At 39.0% G+C, this 15,859-nt stretch overlaps 1 protein-coding gene across 1 annotated transcript; it reads right to left on the bottom strand.

The window, feature by feature from the left end:
• Window positions 1-9,845: 9,845 nt before the first annotated feature.
• LOC124326070 lies at window positions 9,846-15,607 on the bottom strand. Its single transcript, XM_046784685.1, has 3 exons — window positions 15,471-15,607; window positions 10,522-12,518; window positions 9,846-10,449 (listed from the first exon to the last, which is right to left on the bottom strand). Exons 2-3 carry the CDS (start codon window positions 12,505-12,507, stop codon window positions 9,895-9,897), a joined length of 2,541 nt encoding a protein of 846 aa, XP_046640641.1. The 5' UTR covers window positions 12,508-12,518; window positions 15,471-15,607; the 3' UTR covers window positions 9,846-9,894.
• Window positions 15,608-15,859: the final 252 nt, after the last annotated feature.

Below are 15,859 nucleotides of genomic sequence, written 5' to 3'. Positions count from 1 at the left end.
TGTAATTCTGTATGAGGCCGTTTTATGTATCATGCAATAGCACGGTTTTTCAGTACATTGAACGAGGGTTTCTTGTGTTGCTTGTAGAAGAAACCCCAGAAATTTGCGCGAAAATTCAAATCATTTTTGAATATATGCAAGCCTACTGGTTTAACTTTGTGACCCCAAAAGGTTTTTTGTACACAGACATCAACATGTGCCACAAAAGAAGTGGAATGTCAGGTGTGGTAAATCCCACAAAATTTTATGAACTTCATTAGTAACCTAATAATCTTAAATGTTAATAAAACCTGTATAAAATGTACATATGTGTTTTATGATCGTGTCATAGAATATCTACAAAAAGTTGAATTTTCTACTTTAAAAGATTTAAATTTGGGTCGAGCAGTGGAAAAATTTTAAACCGATCAGGCTTTGGCGCAGAGAATAAAGGATAGAAGAATCAGGGGATATGCTGGTGAACTACGTGCAGGGGAAGTATAGGTTTTTAGAAGTTTTTGCACAATTCTTCGAACCAGCAATGTGTTCCCTATCGTTTCTCCTGCTGAAGAGCCACCACATGCAGACAATTCGTCAAACTAAATTAGTTTGTTTTATCCTGTCATCTACAAACATATATTTGGTCATGTTTAGAATGAGGATAAAATAGAGCCTCCTGTACGTGACCGAGGAGGAAGAGCTCGACGAATAAGAGTGCGCCGATGGCAAAGAAAGAGCTGCCCATCATTCTGCCCCAGCCCGTATTATTCCTATACAGACGAACGTTCGAGTAAACCGAAGGGCGGGACGAGGTGGTGGAGCAGTTGGAGGTGGTCTCGAAAAAGTACGTGATGTGAATTCAAATGTAAACTAGAAAACTCCATACATTCTAAAAAAAGAAATTTAACTCATTTATGTTGGAATTGGAAATTAACACTTGACTTTGCTTGCTGAAAAGAACACCCCGTATTGCCTCCAGCCTAGCCACAATCCTTAACACCACTGAGCCTCCCTCTCTGATTCCTTTGTCCCGGTAGGTCCTTCTCCTCCTCTCTTCTTTACTGGCTATGCTGCGTTGCCGCACTGTCCAGTTTGTTTAACGTTTACAGTCAACAATTTACAGCCTGCCGTCTTACATCCAGCCATGGTTTTGCAGCAAACGATGAGGAATGTTGGTTTTCCAATCGTTTTGGCTGACAACCAGCCGTTAAAAGAGGCAACCCCACTCGTGATTCATCAAGTGATGCGGGGTGGGTATTATTGTAAAATGTCAAATATCCAAAGGTATACCCTTCCGGTCTAGTTACTCAAATTATTTTTATCCTCATATTCAGTCTAGTTTCCCCCTCCATTGCAGTCCATTGTAGATAATAAAAAGGATAGATACAGGCAGGGAATTTGTTTAATTTTTTCATCGTTTGTAGTAAATACACGACGTGCCATAAAATCTTACAGTATGCTATCGATGTGGGCTCTGAAATATGCCGGCAAGTGTTCAAAGAACGAATGCATTTATGCAACGAATTTTATATGCTGAGGACATGCTTTTTGTGGCAATTGTGCAAACGAAATTGAAATTTTTTCAGAAACTAACGAAACGTGTCCTGTGGAAGGACGCTGTATTCTGTGCCGCACTCCTGTTGAAATAAACAATCGCGTTTTTTGTAGATTTCTAAAACTTACTTAAAAGTGCACACTATAGCTTCAAGTCATGCGGGACCAGTAGTCTTGTCGATTGCTCGAGCTCAAGACCAGCAGTCATTTTCATTAAGATGTTTTAAATCCAAAAATGCTTCTGTTGTTCCTTTTTGTCTGCTTTAAGGAAAGTATAACCTGTATGTGCCGTTAACATATTTTAATAAAAATATCCCAGATTCTGAATTTACTGGCATGTAGACATTGGGACGAATCATCACAAGGACTTTTCGAATGCGTCACTAGAACGCGACACTAGAACGCCCTTCCAATACTAGAACGTCCATATTTTAGCCACGACATTAGGACGGAAAAAACCTCTAGATTCCGCTGCGGCACTAGAACGTCCACATTTAAGTGACGACAATAGGACGGAAAACCTCTAGAAACCTCTCGAAACCTCTAAAATTTCTCTGCGACAGTAGAGCGGTTTTTGCGACATTAGAACATGTATAATTATTGCGACACCAGAACGGCTATAAAAGAATCTGCTGCGGGGAATGATTCTTTACCGCTAGATGTATTTCGAATGCGTCAGTAGAACGCAAAACTAGAACGCCCACCCGACACTAGAACGTCCATATTTTAGCAACGAAACTAGAAAGGGAAAAGCTATTGCGACACTAGAACGGCTATAAAAAATCTGCGGTGGAGTGTCATTCTTTACCGCTAGATGTAGGAGATGTATAAAGTTTCCATTTTGGTTGGGCGAATTTTAAAAGATCGAGTGCTTTATCTGTATACAACAAGGGTATTAATAACATTTCCGTTCGAATGGAGAGAACTGGTGTTTCCCTCAAAGTCATCATTATTGTCGTCAATTCTGATTGACGCATCCGTTACGCCAGAGCAATCTCACAAAGAAGAAAACAAACAAAAACAAAAATTGAGCACTCTTTAAAAAAATGAATCGCCCTTCATTTCATTTAAAATTTCCTACACCACTTCTTCCAAGAATGGCGTATTCATCCAGTGTTTCGGGATGTCATAAACATGATCCCATTTCATTCCCAACCTCATTCCCGCAAGAGGGCAACATTACCTTTTTGCTGCGTTGGTACATTTCCAACCAGGAATAAGCCGACAACAATTTTAGCTCGAGACATTTGCGCGATACACTGCGCTAAGGGAGGGAACTTTGATCATGTCAAACTGGTAATGGTTTTCTGTTGCTAGCTCTAAAGCTTAGCTCCGTTGGAGGAAAATTTGTGGGCCACGCCCTGTATCCATCATCTAGTATATATATAATTATATATATCTCGTATCCGTGGATATAGCTCCTCTGATTTGATCTATCACACCCAGCAGAGCCATCTTATGAAAATCAATGTTGATAGCCCGCGCCCAAAAAAAATCCCGTGACGGACTACCGATGCTAGTGCCATTCAAGTCAACTCTCTTTATTTTTCTTTTATGCCTATAATAATGTGCCATCATGTTTGTTGAAGCGTAAAATACGAGGGTCTTATATTTAATTTATGCCCGGCATGTTGTTCGGTCATGTTTAATTAGGTGATGATTGTGGGAGCCAGATCTTTGGATCTCGTCCATCGACTCTTTCAAGAAACCGAAAATTCCTTACTGAATCAAGTGGTTCATTTCGATCCAACCCAACCACCAACTTTTTCTTCTTGTGGCTCCTTTTTTGCCAATCTTATGCCGTCATTAGTGAACATTCACTCGTCCAAAAAGTAAGAGGGTACCTATGGTTATATCAATTCTGATCTTCCTTTTAATCTCCAGCGGATTCACGACCGTTGTTTAGCCCAAATTCACATTGCTGATCTTCCTGTTCCGACACCAATGACAAAAGCTATATAGAAGTCGGTTGTGTCTATGTGTTCCTTCGTCCTTCTGCTCTTTTCTTTTGTCGCTTCCTTTTCTTATCGTGCGTTTCTTTTATACTTATATATATATTTATACTGTCACCACTCTCCTTCCCATTGTATTATTTATTCCCGGCGCATTTCGCTGCATCTATTCCTTCCCTTACACCCTCTTTCTTTTTTCTTCCAGGAGTTGCATCGATATTGTATTCTCTGTTTTCCGATAAGGTGTCGGCCGACTCAAAAAACGAAAAGAAAAAAGGAGAGCTTTAAGACTTCAGCATACCCTGCATGCCCACAGTATACTACCAACGTTTTACAACGTTTTTGAATATGATTTAAATACAAGTCAATGTTTTGTAGAAGAAAAATTGACAAGGGGATCGGCAGTTATTGCCCAGGTAGCACAGCCCATCTCCTGGATGTCCATTGGATATCTGAACATTTGATTTCCGTCCATGTCCCGATGGACGTAATCTAGACGTTGCTCTGAGATATCTCTTGGAACGACCATTCATGGATGTGCTATGGACGTAAATCTAAGATGAAAAGGGGATAAGAAACTGCATCATAAAATAACATCCTATGGATATCGTCTGGATATATATTGCGATCACTAATTGTTTTCAGGGTGTAAGCAATCTTGTGCACTTTAAAGTATTCTATCAAAACTTAATAATTATCTATATATCCAATGTGGCGTGCTGTTATCGCATTCGATTGCCACCAAAAAAGTACGGGTTCGACTCCCAAGAAATGCTAATTTTCTGTGTATGATAAATTGCTATGAATGATATCAATATCAATTATTAAAACGAAAAAAACTTGAAAAGAGATATATCAAATACATATAAGAAATTAAATTGAATCATGCTTTTAAGAAATTCAAAATTAGTTGTCTTCAGGCGTCTAAGTAACGTCCAGTCTACATCCAGTTGGATATCCAAATAGATGTCTCACGGATATCTCATTTTGATGTCATACGTAGCGACATTTGGATTATCGCTGGATGTCCAAGGGACATAACACTGGATGTCGAGTTCGTCTGTCAATCCATCTCCTGGATATCCAAGGGATATATCTATGATGGAATAGAGAAAGTGCTTTCGCACAATTCTTTGAATACATTCCATGGCATTTCATAAAATGAAACGTCGTCGTTTCTCCAACGGAGTGGACGGCGGCATCCTATAAAAATACCCTCCTAGTGGTTAGGCTCAGTCGTTTGCTTTCCTTTGCCTGTAAAGCACGTCAATAGCAAAAGCTTTAAATTGGAAACGTCGAAAAAGACACAGATTGCAAAGATTGCACGTCGTCCTTTACCAAATTTAACGACTGTTCCCGTGCCCCTATGATTTTTCCCGTGTACACACAGAATTTGCCTTAGCTACCACAACGTAATTTATTTTCCTTTTGTATTACTTTAATTGTTTTATTATAATTCAATTCTTATGTTTACCATTGTTTTCATATATTTCTCATTTTTAATACTTGGTACAGGAGCAATGGAGAGATAGCTCCGACAACCCATATGTAGAGTGTCTGTTTTTTGTAGGAGAAGATTTTATCGGCAAGAAGCAGAAGCCACTGTCAACACCTACCATCTCGTGAAAGATTTCAGCTTTTCACATTCTCTTAATGCCATCGAAATGGCCAAGTTAAAATGGCAGCAACCGGAGACCGAACGAGTTCTCACCTCTGAGAGGAACGTAACGGAGCTGGCTGAAACACGGAAATTTTTGGTTGATCTGAAAAAAAAGACCATGACTGAGGCTCGAACAATCAATCATTTTTATCACTAGTCCTGCTGCAAGTCGTGAATACAGGGAGCTGCGGTAAAATGAGAGAAATTCGAATAGGTAGGAATATTAGGGTTTGTGACTGTAAATTTAATTTTTTTTAAACAAAAACATAAACAAAAACGACTAGAAGTCTAGAAATCTGCAAAATCACATTTAAATTCAGGTTTGATTGCTGTATATGATCTGTGGAATGCACACAAATCAGCCATTAATACTATTACGCCATCTGTTCCTTTAGCCAACTTATAGTTTACACTGTTCGGATCAGTTTTGACAGGAATAGGTAGAGAGATCTCTATAGAGCCCTGAGGTTTTCTATCTATGTGTTGTCTATTGTTCTCTAGTTCCAATTTAGGGCTATGATCTTGGGATGTTCGACTGTCATCGTTTTTTTTTTGAAATAGCAGATGCAAATAAACCTTCAATGTCGAACATGACTTGAGGCCAGGTGTACGTAATGGTAGCAAACGTCGTTGCGGGCCCAGTGCCATCAAGAGTGAAGCGGATATCAGTGACACCACTAGGAAGCGTGACACAGATAGAGACTATCTCGGCTAATGACTGATCCTTATAAACTGCCATCAGGACCGGCTGGTTCTGGTGAATTAACCTGCTATCCAAGTCTTCTATTTCCTGGTTTATGTCAGACTCTTGATCGTCACGGAGGCGTTTGCGAGAAACGACAAGAGAGCTGGTACTACTAGAGTTGGCCGAGTCCTCCAACAACTCAGAGCAGACGATGAGTTTTTTTTCGGAATTTTTTACTATAAAAAATATCCGAAAATATAATGCTTGCTAAACGAATAGAGAATTATAAAATGTACATACATTCGAGGCCGTGCAATTGCTTAAGCTGCTTGAAGTTGTTGTAAAAGACCGGCTTGTTAAACTTGGAAAATTCTGGGTGAAACGAGAAAGCGGCTTTTGCAGTGGTTGCTGAATCAATTTATCCGTTTTCGAACATTTGACTAAGAATAGTGTGGGCTTTACACGGAGGATTGTGTGTCCACTTCGGTATTTTTTTCACGGCACATAGCCGCAGATTCATGTCTAGAACAGCTTTAAGATCAATTTCTGCTCATTTAACAGTATTAATAAGACAAATTAGCATCTTAAAGATCCCGAAAATCTAAACTTTTTAAATCTTTTAAACTTTTCAAATGTTCCGCATAACTTCCTTTTTCAAAGTTATTCCAAATGAACGCTTAATTTAAGGCAAAACTCGTCAAGGCAATTTAATCATTCCTAAAAGAATTTCTTGACACCTGTTTTTAAATATTTTAAAAATTCTCTAATTGCACAAATAGTTCAACCCTGTCAAGCGGCCGAAAATCTATTGGACTAAGTGATTTACTGGGTTTTCGGTCTTGTTTTTTTTTTTAACTTTTGCATTCTTTAAAAAACGATGGCATCAGCTGAAACTTTCTGGCGGCTTGGCCATAATATTACTAAACATGACGTTGACGGTAGTATTGCTTTAGGTTATCGGAAATTCAGATCCTTTTTTAGGACATTCCCGAGTGTGTGTGCTGCTGCTTATGACAATTTGTCTCATGCCCGTCCCATTAAATCGCGCCCAGAGCATATTTATTTGACATTATTGCATTTAAAGCATTATGCTACTGAACACATAAGTTCTGCTCTAGTTGGAGTGTCGGAAAAAACATTTCGGAAGTGGTGCCATATTTTCAATCGCCTTCTCGCAAAAATGCCAGTGGTAGGAGACAACATGAATTTCTTTGGACGGTTTATAGATAATGCTAATTTGTTTTCATTTATAGATTGAACCCTACTAACACAGCGATGTACCATGGATATGACTGAAGCGTACTCCCAAGGATAAGGGAGATACAAACAGCATATCCATGGGATGCTTCATGTTTATCCTTATTTCCCCTTCCCCGCACGTACCATTTGTATGTCCCTTGAATATACCGGTTTGTGTATACACAGTATCCTTTAATAACATCCATCTTTGGATATGATTTCTGTCAGAGATTAAAAGATAAAAGTCTACCCCGAGACTTGAACTACTGACCTTCAATTCCGTAGCTCACCTCTCTAACCATTTGACCAACTGTTCGTACAATTTAGGAACAAACGTTTGGGAGTAATGGAAATTGAGATATTTTTTACCTTTTTCGTCCACTGTGTACCTAATATGGTTATACTGTGATGCACATTCTGTGTATGTACCAAATGGTATCACAACAAAATCATACCCCCGAGTATATTACTTTGATGTACAATCAGTATGTTAATGAATATACGCTTATGGATCTACGATGAATATTCTTTATTTGATCCCATCCTAGATCCGAATAAATTTATACCTACGCTATACTACCGCCCCACAATTGCGACCTGGATCTATCCATCCCATATTTATCTACATCTTACATAAAGAGGATGGGCCGTGTTAGTAGGGAATGGAAGAATCGGTTCCATAGAGCCTTAGAGGCTCAAACATTCTGGTCTCTATTGATGGAGTAGATTTCAGAATCATGGAGCCATCGCCATTCAACCCCAAATGGTACTCCCATAAATTTCATGGTCCCGGTCTTAGATACGAACTAGCCATTTGTATCCGAACCGGAGACATTGTTTGGGCTTACGGCGGCCTTCCCTGTGGCGAATGGTCAGATCTTAGGCTAGCCCGAGATGTCTTTATTTTCGGTCTTAGGGAAGGAGAGAAAGCCATTGCCGATCGCGGTTACAAAGACCCAAACTTTTTTGATTTCCCTAACGGAAACAATGATGGGAAGAAAAAACAGGTTTTAGCAAGGCACGAAACATTGAACTGACGATTAAAGCAATTTGACTGCTTACAACAAAGATTCCGCCATGATCTGTATTTGCATCCCCTTTATTTCCATTCTGTAGTAAATCTAACGCAAATGATGATTGATCATGGGGAAACATTTTACTCAGTTGACTTTTAAATTTCAAGAAAATAAATCTCAATCTCATTTCAATACGAATGTACTTCTGGGTACTCTTTTGGTGTACATTTAAGAATTAATCAAAGTTAAACTAAAACTGGGTAATATCTTGTAAAACTCACATTTTACCGCTGCTCCCAGCAAAATCAAAGTGTGGTGTATAAATTCAGATTTAATACTTTGACAGCCACTCGCTACAATAAAATCTTTTAAAAACGACTAATATTTTTCTTTTCTTCCGTTCAAATTATTTGTTGTGTACTGCTACAAACAAAACAATATTTGGTTATTTTGTCTCGTTTACAATGTTATTTCGCAATCAGAGCCATTGTTCCTTGACGCGTGGTTTTTATAGCCGGAAAAGTTAGATACTGTTATTGGTGTTGTCTTGTGACATATTAATTCAAAAGCAAGTTATACCTTCTGCTACTCCCACGAACAACCAAGTTTTTTTCCAGGAAACACAAGCAATTTTGAATCATTCGAATCATTCTTACCAAGCAACTAGATCGGATTTTCAATCACTTCATGCTCTGCTGTTGTGAGTGTGATGCGACGGTGTCTCGCTTCTCATATAATGTAATATATGCCGCTTCTGATCCTGGAATTTTTGTCCTAATATCCCTTTGGCAGACAAGAGAATGTTATCCAATGTTGAATGCATAAAATATATTTTCGTTATAAACTTCTGAAGAATAATTTCAATGAGTTATTATTTAGTCTATATTTATCTGTCTTTGGATGTGTAAATAAAATTTAATTATTTTTGTGTTTTTATTTATCCTTCCTTGTTACTTTTTCATTTCTTTTTAAAGGGGGTGGTTTAAAAAGTTTTGGTTTTCAGCAGGTGAATGATCTATTACAATAAAACCTTGGTCTTCGACTTTACAACTTACAGTATGAAATTGGAAAGGGGTTTCATCAGTTCATTTTAGCTGTGCCTGTTGCCATCGCCGGGATAGCTTAGGCAAACCTCTTGGTCAAAGTTACGATGGCGGACTTACTTTAACAATGTAATTGTTACTTATTGTCGACGATTGCCAGGTGCCCGTTTTGGATCTACTGTTTTGTACGTATGGCACAAAACAGCCCAAATGAGTCGTAAGTTAATTTAAAACTATATTACATCAATTAGCTTGTAGGCCTACATATTTATTTGTCTTAAATTTTTTACTTGTCCAGCGCCAGCGCTAATGCACCAAGAATCAAGTGATGAATATGCCACCTTCTGCGTTTTAGAGGCGGGCCACGGAGTCGAAACTTTAAACGTAAAAAACTCGTAAAGTAAGTTTAGTTAGAGGCAGGGTACAGAACGGAAACCCGCAAAAACGACTCTTTTCAGTTTTTTTTTTGTATACCCGGCGAATGATATCTTCTTGTTGCTTATATTTAAGGTGGGTACTGCACATCTTTTTTTACTCGACTGAACGTCATGTTGATACGACCTACAATCTTCTCCATTGGCACGTCTTTTACACTGCTGAGACAGGAATTCCTATCTGAGTAACGATTCATAATTTTTAGTACGCCAAACACCATTCACTATTTTTCTCTTGCTAAGGACAATTCATTGATAGGTGACAGAAGTAAAGAACAATTGAAACAATTGAAAAAATTTATTGTGGTTACTTATCGTCCTTAAATTAACAATCATCTCGTACGATCATCTAATTCAAAGTCAGATTCATCGGATAAAGTAAAAATTGCCAAACGATTTTTTTCAACCGCTTCGTGATTAAAATCTCCGGAAGAATAGACAGCTTCCTCCGCTTGCAAAGGATCCTTGTCATCTTGTAATAAACTTCCACCATGATACTCGACGAAACAATTCCTTTTCTTTGATAGGCAGAGAAACACTTTGCATTGAGTGCAGCGAGAAAAAGGTCGGGACTCCCTTTTGCACTCAGTTGTTGCCTGGCACCACTCACATCTTCCTCTCTTTTCGTCGAAAATTGGTAGATGAAGTCCGACAGCACTGAAACGTAGTTCATCTCGAACACTCAGTCTGCTTTTGCGGCGCTTAGGCCCTGGAGTTGGCATGGGATGAAGGATGGGCATCGAACGACCTTTTTGACCAGCTTGGAATTTTTCGGAGTTAAGGCCGTAGGTCAAAAGCCCAAGCGTAACGCGGCGCTTGAACTGGAGAAGATCCATACACGACTCATTTTTCAGAAATTTTTCCTGTGTTACTTCATCCTCTTTGGTCTATAAAAGACAAGAAAAAATCAGTTGTTGTGTAAGCAAAGAAAACTATAATTTTGACAATTTCAAACTCACCAGGTCACAGAAGCATATCCAGCTGTTGACTAGGCACGTTTCCATGAGAGAGTAGAAGAGCCGGTGCCACCATTTCTTTGATTTTCGGTCTCTCTCGTAGAGGGAACGCAGTTGGTTCGCCGTGTCTACTCCGCCCATATTATCGACATACTCGGCGATTGCTTTGGGACAAGTTTTCATTCGGAATGAACCGTCGCTCTGCTTCGTTTTGACCTCAACAATCTCTGAGCCGTGAAAGTTGGAAACTAGACGAAACGACTTAATGTCTCTCCAGATAAAGAGACCTTTTTGGCATGTTCCCGGCTCACCACCGAACTTGGCTACAAATTCGCCCGGCTTGAGGTTCGACTCTTTCTTCTTCATGATCGGTTGGTTCAAACGACTTGGAAGAATAGTCCCAACAGCATTAATCCCCTTCCTGTTGAGCTTGTCCAAAAGGCTTATGCTTGTAAAAAACTGATCGAGGGTCACTACATGTCCCTGCTCTGTAAGGGTCCGACAGAGATCGAGAACAACTCTCTCCACCGCCTCGTTGTTTCGATTTGTTTGCGTTGCACCCAACTGAGACCCGCGATAGATCCCGAGCATATAAGTGTACCCTTGAGTGCAGCAACGACTCCAAATTTTGAATCCTCTCTTAATCGTCTTGCCTTTCAATGTCTGCCTAAGCATCGAGTGGCCTTTGTACTTTACCATGCTCTCGTCGATGCTTTGCCACCTGGGAGGCTTGCGACACTCATTGAAACGAACATTGAGTATGTCGACCAACGGTTGGATCTTTTGAATAGAATCACGCCGTACCGTCAACTGTTCCTCATCGTGTAACTCGCCCGTATTTGCACAAGCTATATGTTTGGAAATGAATTTAAACCGCTCACGCGTCATCGCTTGTTGAACAATTCCTAGACCAAAACCGGAGTCAGGTTGACGTTCCCAAAACATTGACAGCTCCGGTAGACGATGATAACCGATCAGGAACTGTATGCCGAGGAACGCACAAAGTTCGTGTCTGGTGACTAAGCCATCTATTGGCATTTCGGGCTTTTTCTTGCCTTCAGGCTTACCTCCAATTTTTCGAGACGGCGGCCTGCCTTTTAAGTCGTATCTCCAGGAGCTGCGGATATAGCTATTGGTTGCTTCTAGCAAGAAGTCCAAAGTACTACATCCACCGAGCATTTGCATGAAAACGTTGATGGGAGCAAATGTTGGATTGAATTCAGATAACACTGTGCCTTCAGGTGCAACTGGAGCAAACTTGATCGCTTTCTCTTGGTACATCAACCCCGGTACATCATCATCAACTCTAGACTGTCTCCAAACGCTCCAATGTCCGACTTCCTTCCAATTACGATTAATGGCTTTCTGATGAGCGATCTTTTTGGCATCAGCCCTATTCCGCGTGTTTAGTTTCAAAGGTTCAGAATTCATTCGTTTGGCCAACATAGACGGGTGTGCTGTAAGCACCCGAGGTACACGACATTTCAAAGTCGCATACCTGAGACCGATCTTTTTTCCTGAAAAGTACCGTGGTGCTTCGACTTCGTGATCGACGGTTTCAGAAGTAGACCCTTCTTTGGCTGAAGAGTGAATCTGTTTCGGTGATGTGGAGCAACTTGGTAGACTATCATCCATCGTCTTTCTTCTTTTCGTCGGCCAAACCGGAGGTAAATTTATACGTTCCACTGTGAAGTGTGAGCGTTTTGTGACAATGGGCTCTTCTTCCGCATCGCAGGTCCAAGCAGTTTGTTCATCTTCTTCGGCAATCTGCTCCTCCACTGCAACCGGCTCCTCTTGATCATATTGAGAATAGATCGTTTCTGTATCACTATTGATGAACGACTCTTCTCTCTCATCTTTTCGTTCCTTTTCTTCTTTTATTCGCAATATATTCAACGGAGATGATTCCACGGCTTTAGAAATTGAAAGTGATTTAGCCTCCAATTTCTTACAATTTGTGTTTTTTTTCTTCTTCTTATCTTTGTTCATTTTTATTCAACCTGTAAATGCACAGTCGAATAAACGGGACCTATTAGTTTTCTTGTAATTGCCAATAGGATTACATATTCACTATCGATATCTTTTCATTCAGTTACGGAACAGTATAATCCCGAAGTTTTTTATCAAATTTGTTGTCATGGGTGTCTACGAGATGGCGCGTTCCGTTAATGGAACCAAAAATGCGTAAAAAAAATCCCTACTAACACGGCCCATCCTCTTTATGTAAGATGTAGATAAATATGGGATGGATAGATCCAGGTCGCAATTGTGGGGCGGTAGTATAGCGTAGGTATAAATTTATTCGGATCTAGGATGGGATCAAATAAAGAATATTCATCGTAGATCCTCCAGCGTATATTCATTAACATACTGATTGTACATCAAAGTAATTGCGAGCCCGAAGGGCGAAGCTAATAATCGCATACGCAGAAAAAAAAAGCCATGTCACTTTGTCTGTATGTATGTATGTATGTATGTATGTATGTAACGCTCCATAGCTCGGGCTTTTTACGACACATTTCAGACTTTTTGGTCTTAAAAATTACACAAAAAATATGCGGTGCGACCAGAACAAAAATAATTTCATTTACTTAATTAGTTCTCCTGTAATTAATGAAAAACTGTTAAAATAATTGCTTAACGACTAAAGACATCTGGCGGTGGCGACTACAACTTTTTCACCTTAGGTTTAAATTTCACTTTCCACTACATATGTAAGTGTCATTTATTTAACGTGTTAAGTTTAAAATTCATCCTTCTCGTCGGATAATTTTTATTGAAATATATTCGTAATGGATGGTTAAACATGAGTAAAATAATTTTACGAATATATTCCGCCCAATCAAATCACCACCAGATGTCCGTAGTATCGCCGTGATGACGCAATCTTTGATGTCCCATCCATGACGCAACAACCAGATTTGCATTTATGTTTTGCAGTTATTTGACTAAAAGATGGTTATTTTTAAATTCAATTATTGAACTTTATGTGTAAAAATTGGAAAATAAGAGTTAAGCAAACTAAACGTTAATAACTTGCAAGGATATTGAACTTTGACAGAAAAATACCGTTTTAAGACCAAAAAGTCTGTGAAGAAAAGTGTGAACTGTGAATAAGTCCGAGTTAACAATAGGCCCTGAATTTTTCATTTAAGACAGTTTTCAACTGGCTTACGATTATCCCTTCGCGGCGAGCTGATAAGCTTGCTTTTCTATCTTATACTCGGGGGTATGATTTTGTTGTGATACCATTTGGTACATACACAGAATGTGCATCACAGTATAACCATATTAGGTACACAGTGGACGAAAAAGCTAAAACATATCTCAATTTCCATTACTCCCAAACGTTTGTTCCTAAATTGTACGAACAGTTAGTCAAATGGTTAGAGAGGTGAGCTACGGAATTGAAGGTCAGTGGTTCAAGTCTCGGGGTAGACTTTTATCTTTTAATTTCTGACAGAAATCATATCCAAAGATGGATGTTATTTAAGGATACTGTGTATACACAAACCGGTATATTCAAGGGACATACAAATGGTACGTGCGGGGAAGGGGAAATAAGGATAAACATGAAGCATTCCATGGATATGCTGTTTGTATCTCCCTTATCCTTGGGAGTACGCTTCAGTCATATCCATGGTACATCGCTGTGTTAGTAGGGATGGAGAAAAACCATAACAAGACTTTATGGATGAGACATTATGGGAGTTAATTCATGGGTGGCATTGTAATACTTAAGTTAATCCTCATTATTCGCTTTGACTGACTATGGGAAAATTTAACGCCTTATTCGCACTGGAAAAATTAATAATTTTTTTACATTTTTTCCGTATGGGAAATGCATCGTTAAAATAATATCAGGGACTTTTCAGCATTGCCAGGTCTGAAATTCCCAGCTTTCTGCAACCATAAATATTTGGGGAAAGGGATAGAGATCCTCAACAATCGATACATCTGGACACAGACTAAGAGGGTAAAGACCACGATCGCCTATAAACCCCTTGACGACATGCACGTCCTATGCCGTATGGTGGCGCGTCGATCAACTGTTCTGATTGGAATTGCATGTTCCTCTCGTCTCCCTACTGACGGTGAGTCTTTACACACCGTAATTTTTAAATTAAACCAAGTTACAAATAAATTTTGTTTTGAGTTGTAAATTTATCTTAGATATTACCCATATTGTGTAATTTATTTCATATTTTTATGTCTTCTCTACACATGAACTATAAAATACGTTAACAACCCCCCCTTTTCCCATTTTCAGGCCGGTGAAAACAGCGATGAAAGATTTATAGAAATAGACCTGACAATGGGAAAAAGGGGTTTCCTAACGTATTTTATAGTTCATGTGTAGAGAAGACATAAAAATATGAAATAAATAACACAATATGGGGAATATCTAAGATAAATTTACAACTCAAAACAAAATTTATATTTAACTTGGTTTAATTTAAAAATTACGGTGTGTGAAGACTCACCGTCAGTAGGGAGACGAGAGGAACATGCAATTCCAATCAGAACAGTTGATCGACGCGCCACCATACGGGATAGGACGTGCATGTCGTTGGCCATTCCTCTTAGCCCTATGCCAGTTCGTAGTCTTTACCCTCTTAGTCTGTGATCTGGAAGAGAAATGGCTAAAAACGTAAAATATGATATTTCATATACGCAACTTCGATTTCTTTAATACAGATTTGACCGGGGCTCAGATTACTCGTACAGATAGAATATTATGAAATAATTCGTGGGGTATTGGGAAGGGCCTGATGAATTCAAGAAGAAAATTTGAGACATGACTTTATTTTCCCAAAAAACCGTGCTTTTGGAGCACGAAATCAGCATGCTGATAGAATCTGGTACTGTTTATTTGTTGCCCTTCGTTGAACTAACACACAGACACTTCGGCTTCCCTTTTACACTCAATGGCAGCTTTTAAATTTATTTACCTGTTATGTGATGAGGTACGAATTGGTTCCAACGTTTCCAAAGGAGTATATTTCACTGACACAGATGAATAATGAATGAATCACTTTGACTCAGTTAGTTGCAAAAGGTTGGCATCGTCTGCAGTTCTGCACTCTCCTTTTGCCTCCCCAGTTGCCGGATCGGATTATTCCATTATTGAAATTTGAAACCATTTAAATCACTTTGCCAGAGAGGTAATAGAATAATAATTTGTATTTTAAATTATTAACCTTTTTTATCATTATTTTATTCTGATTTGATGAAACGGGAAAATAGTATAGAAAAATAGATGAAAACAAAGTTCCAAAACATTCAACCTGCCCCTAGCGGCACAGCTATAGAATAGAATAGTATTCTATCTATTCTATAG

This window comes from Daphnia pulicaria, chromosome 1 (assembly GCF_021234035.1).
Source record: "Daphnia pulicaria isolate SC F1-1A chromosome 1, SC_F0-13Bv2, whole genome shotgun sequence".
Taxonomy (NCBI): domain Eukaryota; kingdom Metazoa; phylum Arthropoda; class Branchiopoda; order Diplostraca; family Daphniidae; genus Daphnia; species Daphnia pulicaria.
This window is presented reverse-complemented; position numbering and strand designations above follow the sequence as displayed.

What these genes read in the sequence shown, in the direction of transcription:
- LOC124326070 (XM_046784685.1), bottom strand. Translation starts at nt 12,507, where the DNA reads ATGAACAAAGATAAGAAGAAGAAAAAAAACACAAATTGTAAGAAATTG. An exon ending in GGATATGCTTCTGTGACCTG is followed by an intron (nt 10,450 to 10,521) that starts GTGAGTTTGAAA and finishes TGTCTTTTATAG; the next exon opens with ACCAAAGAGGATGAAGTAAC.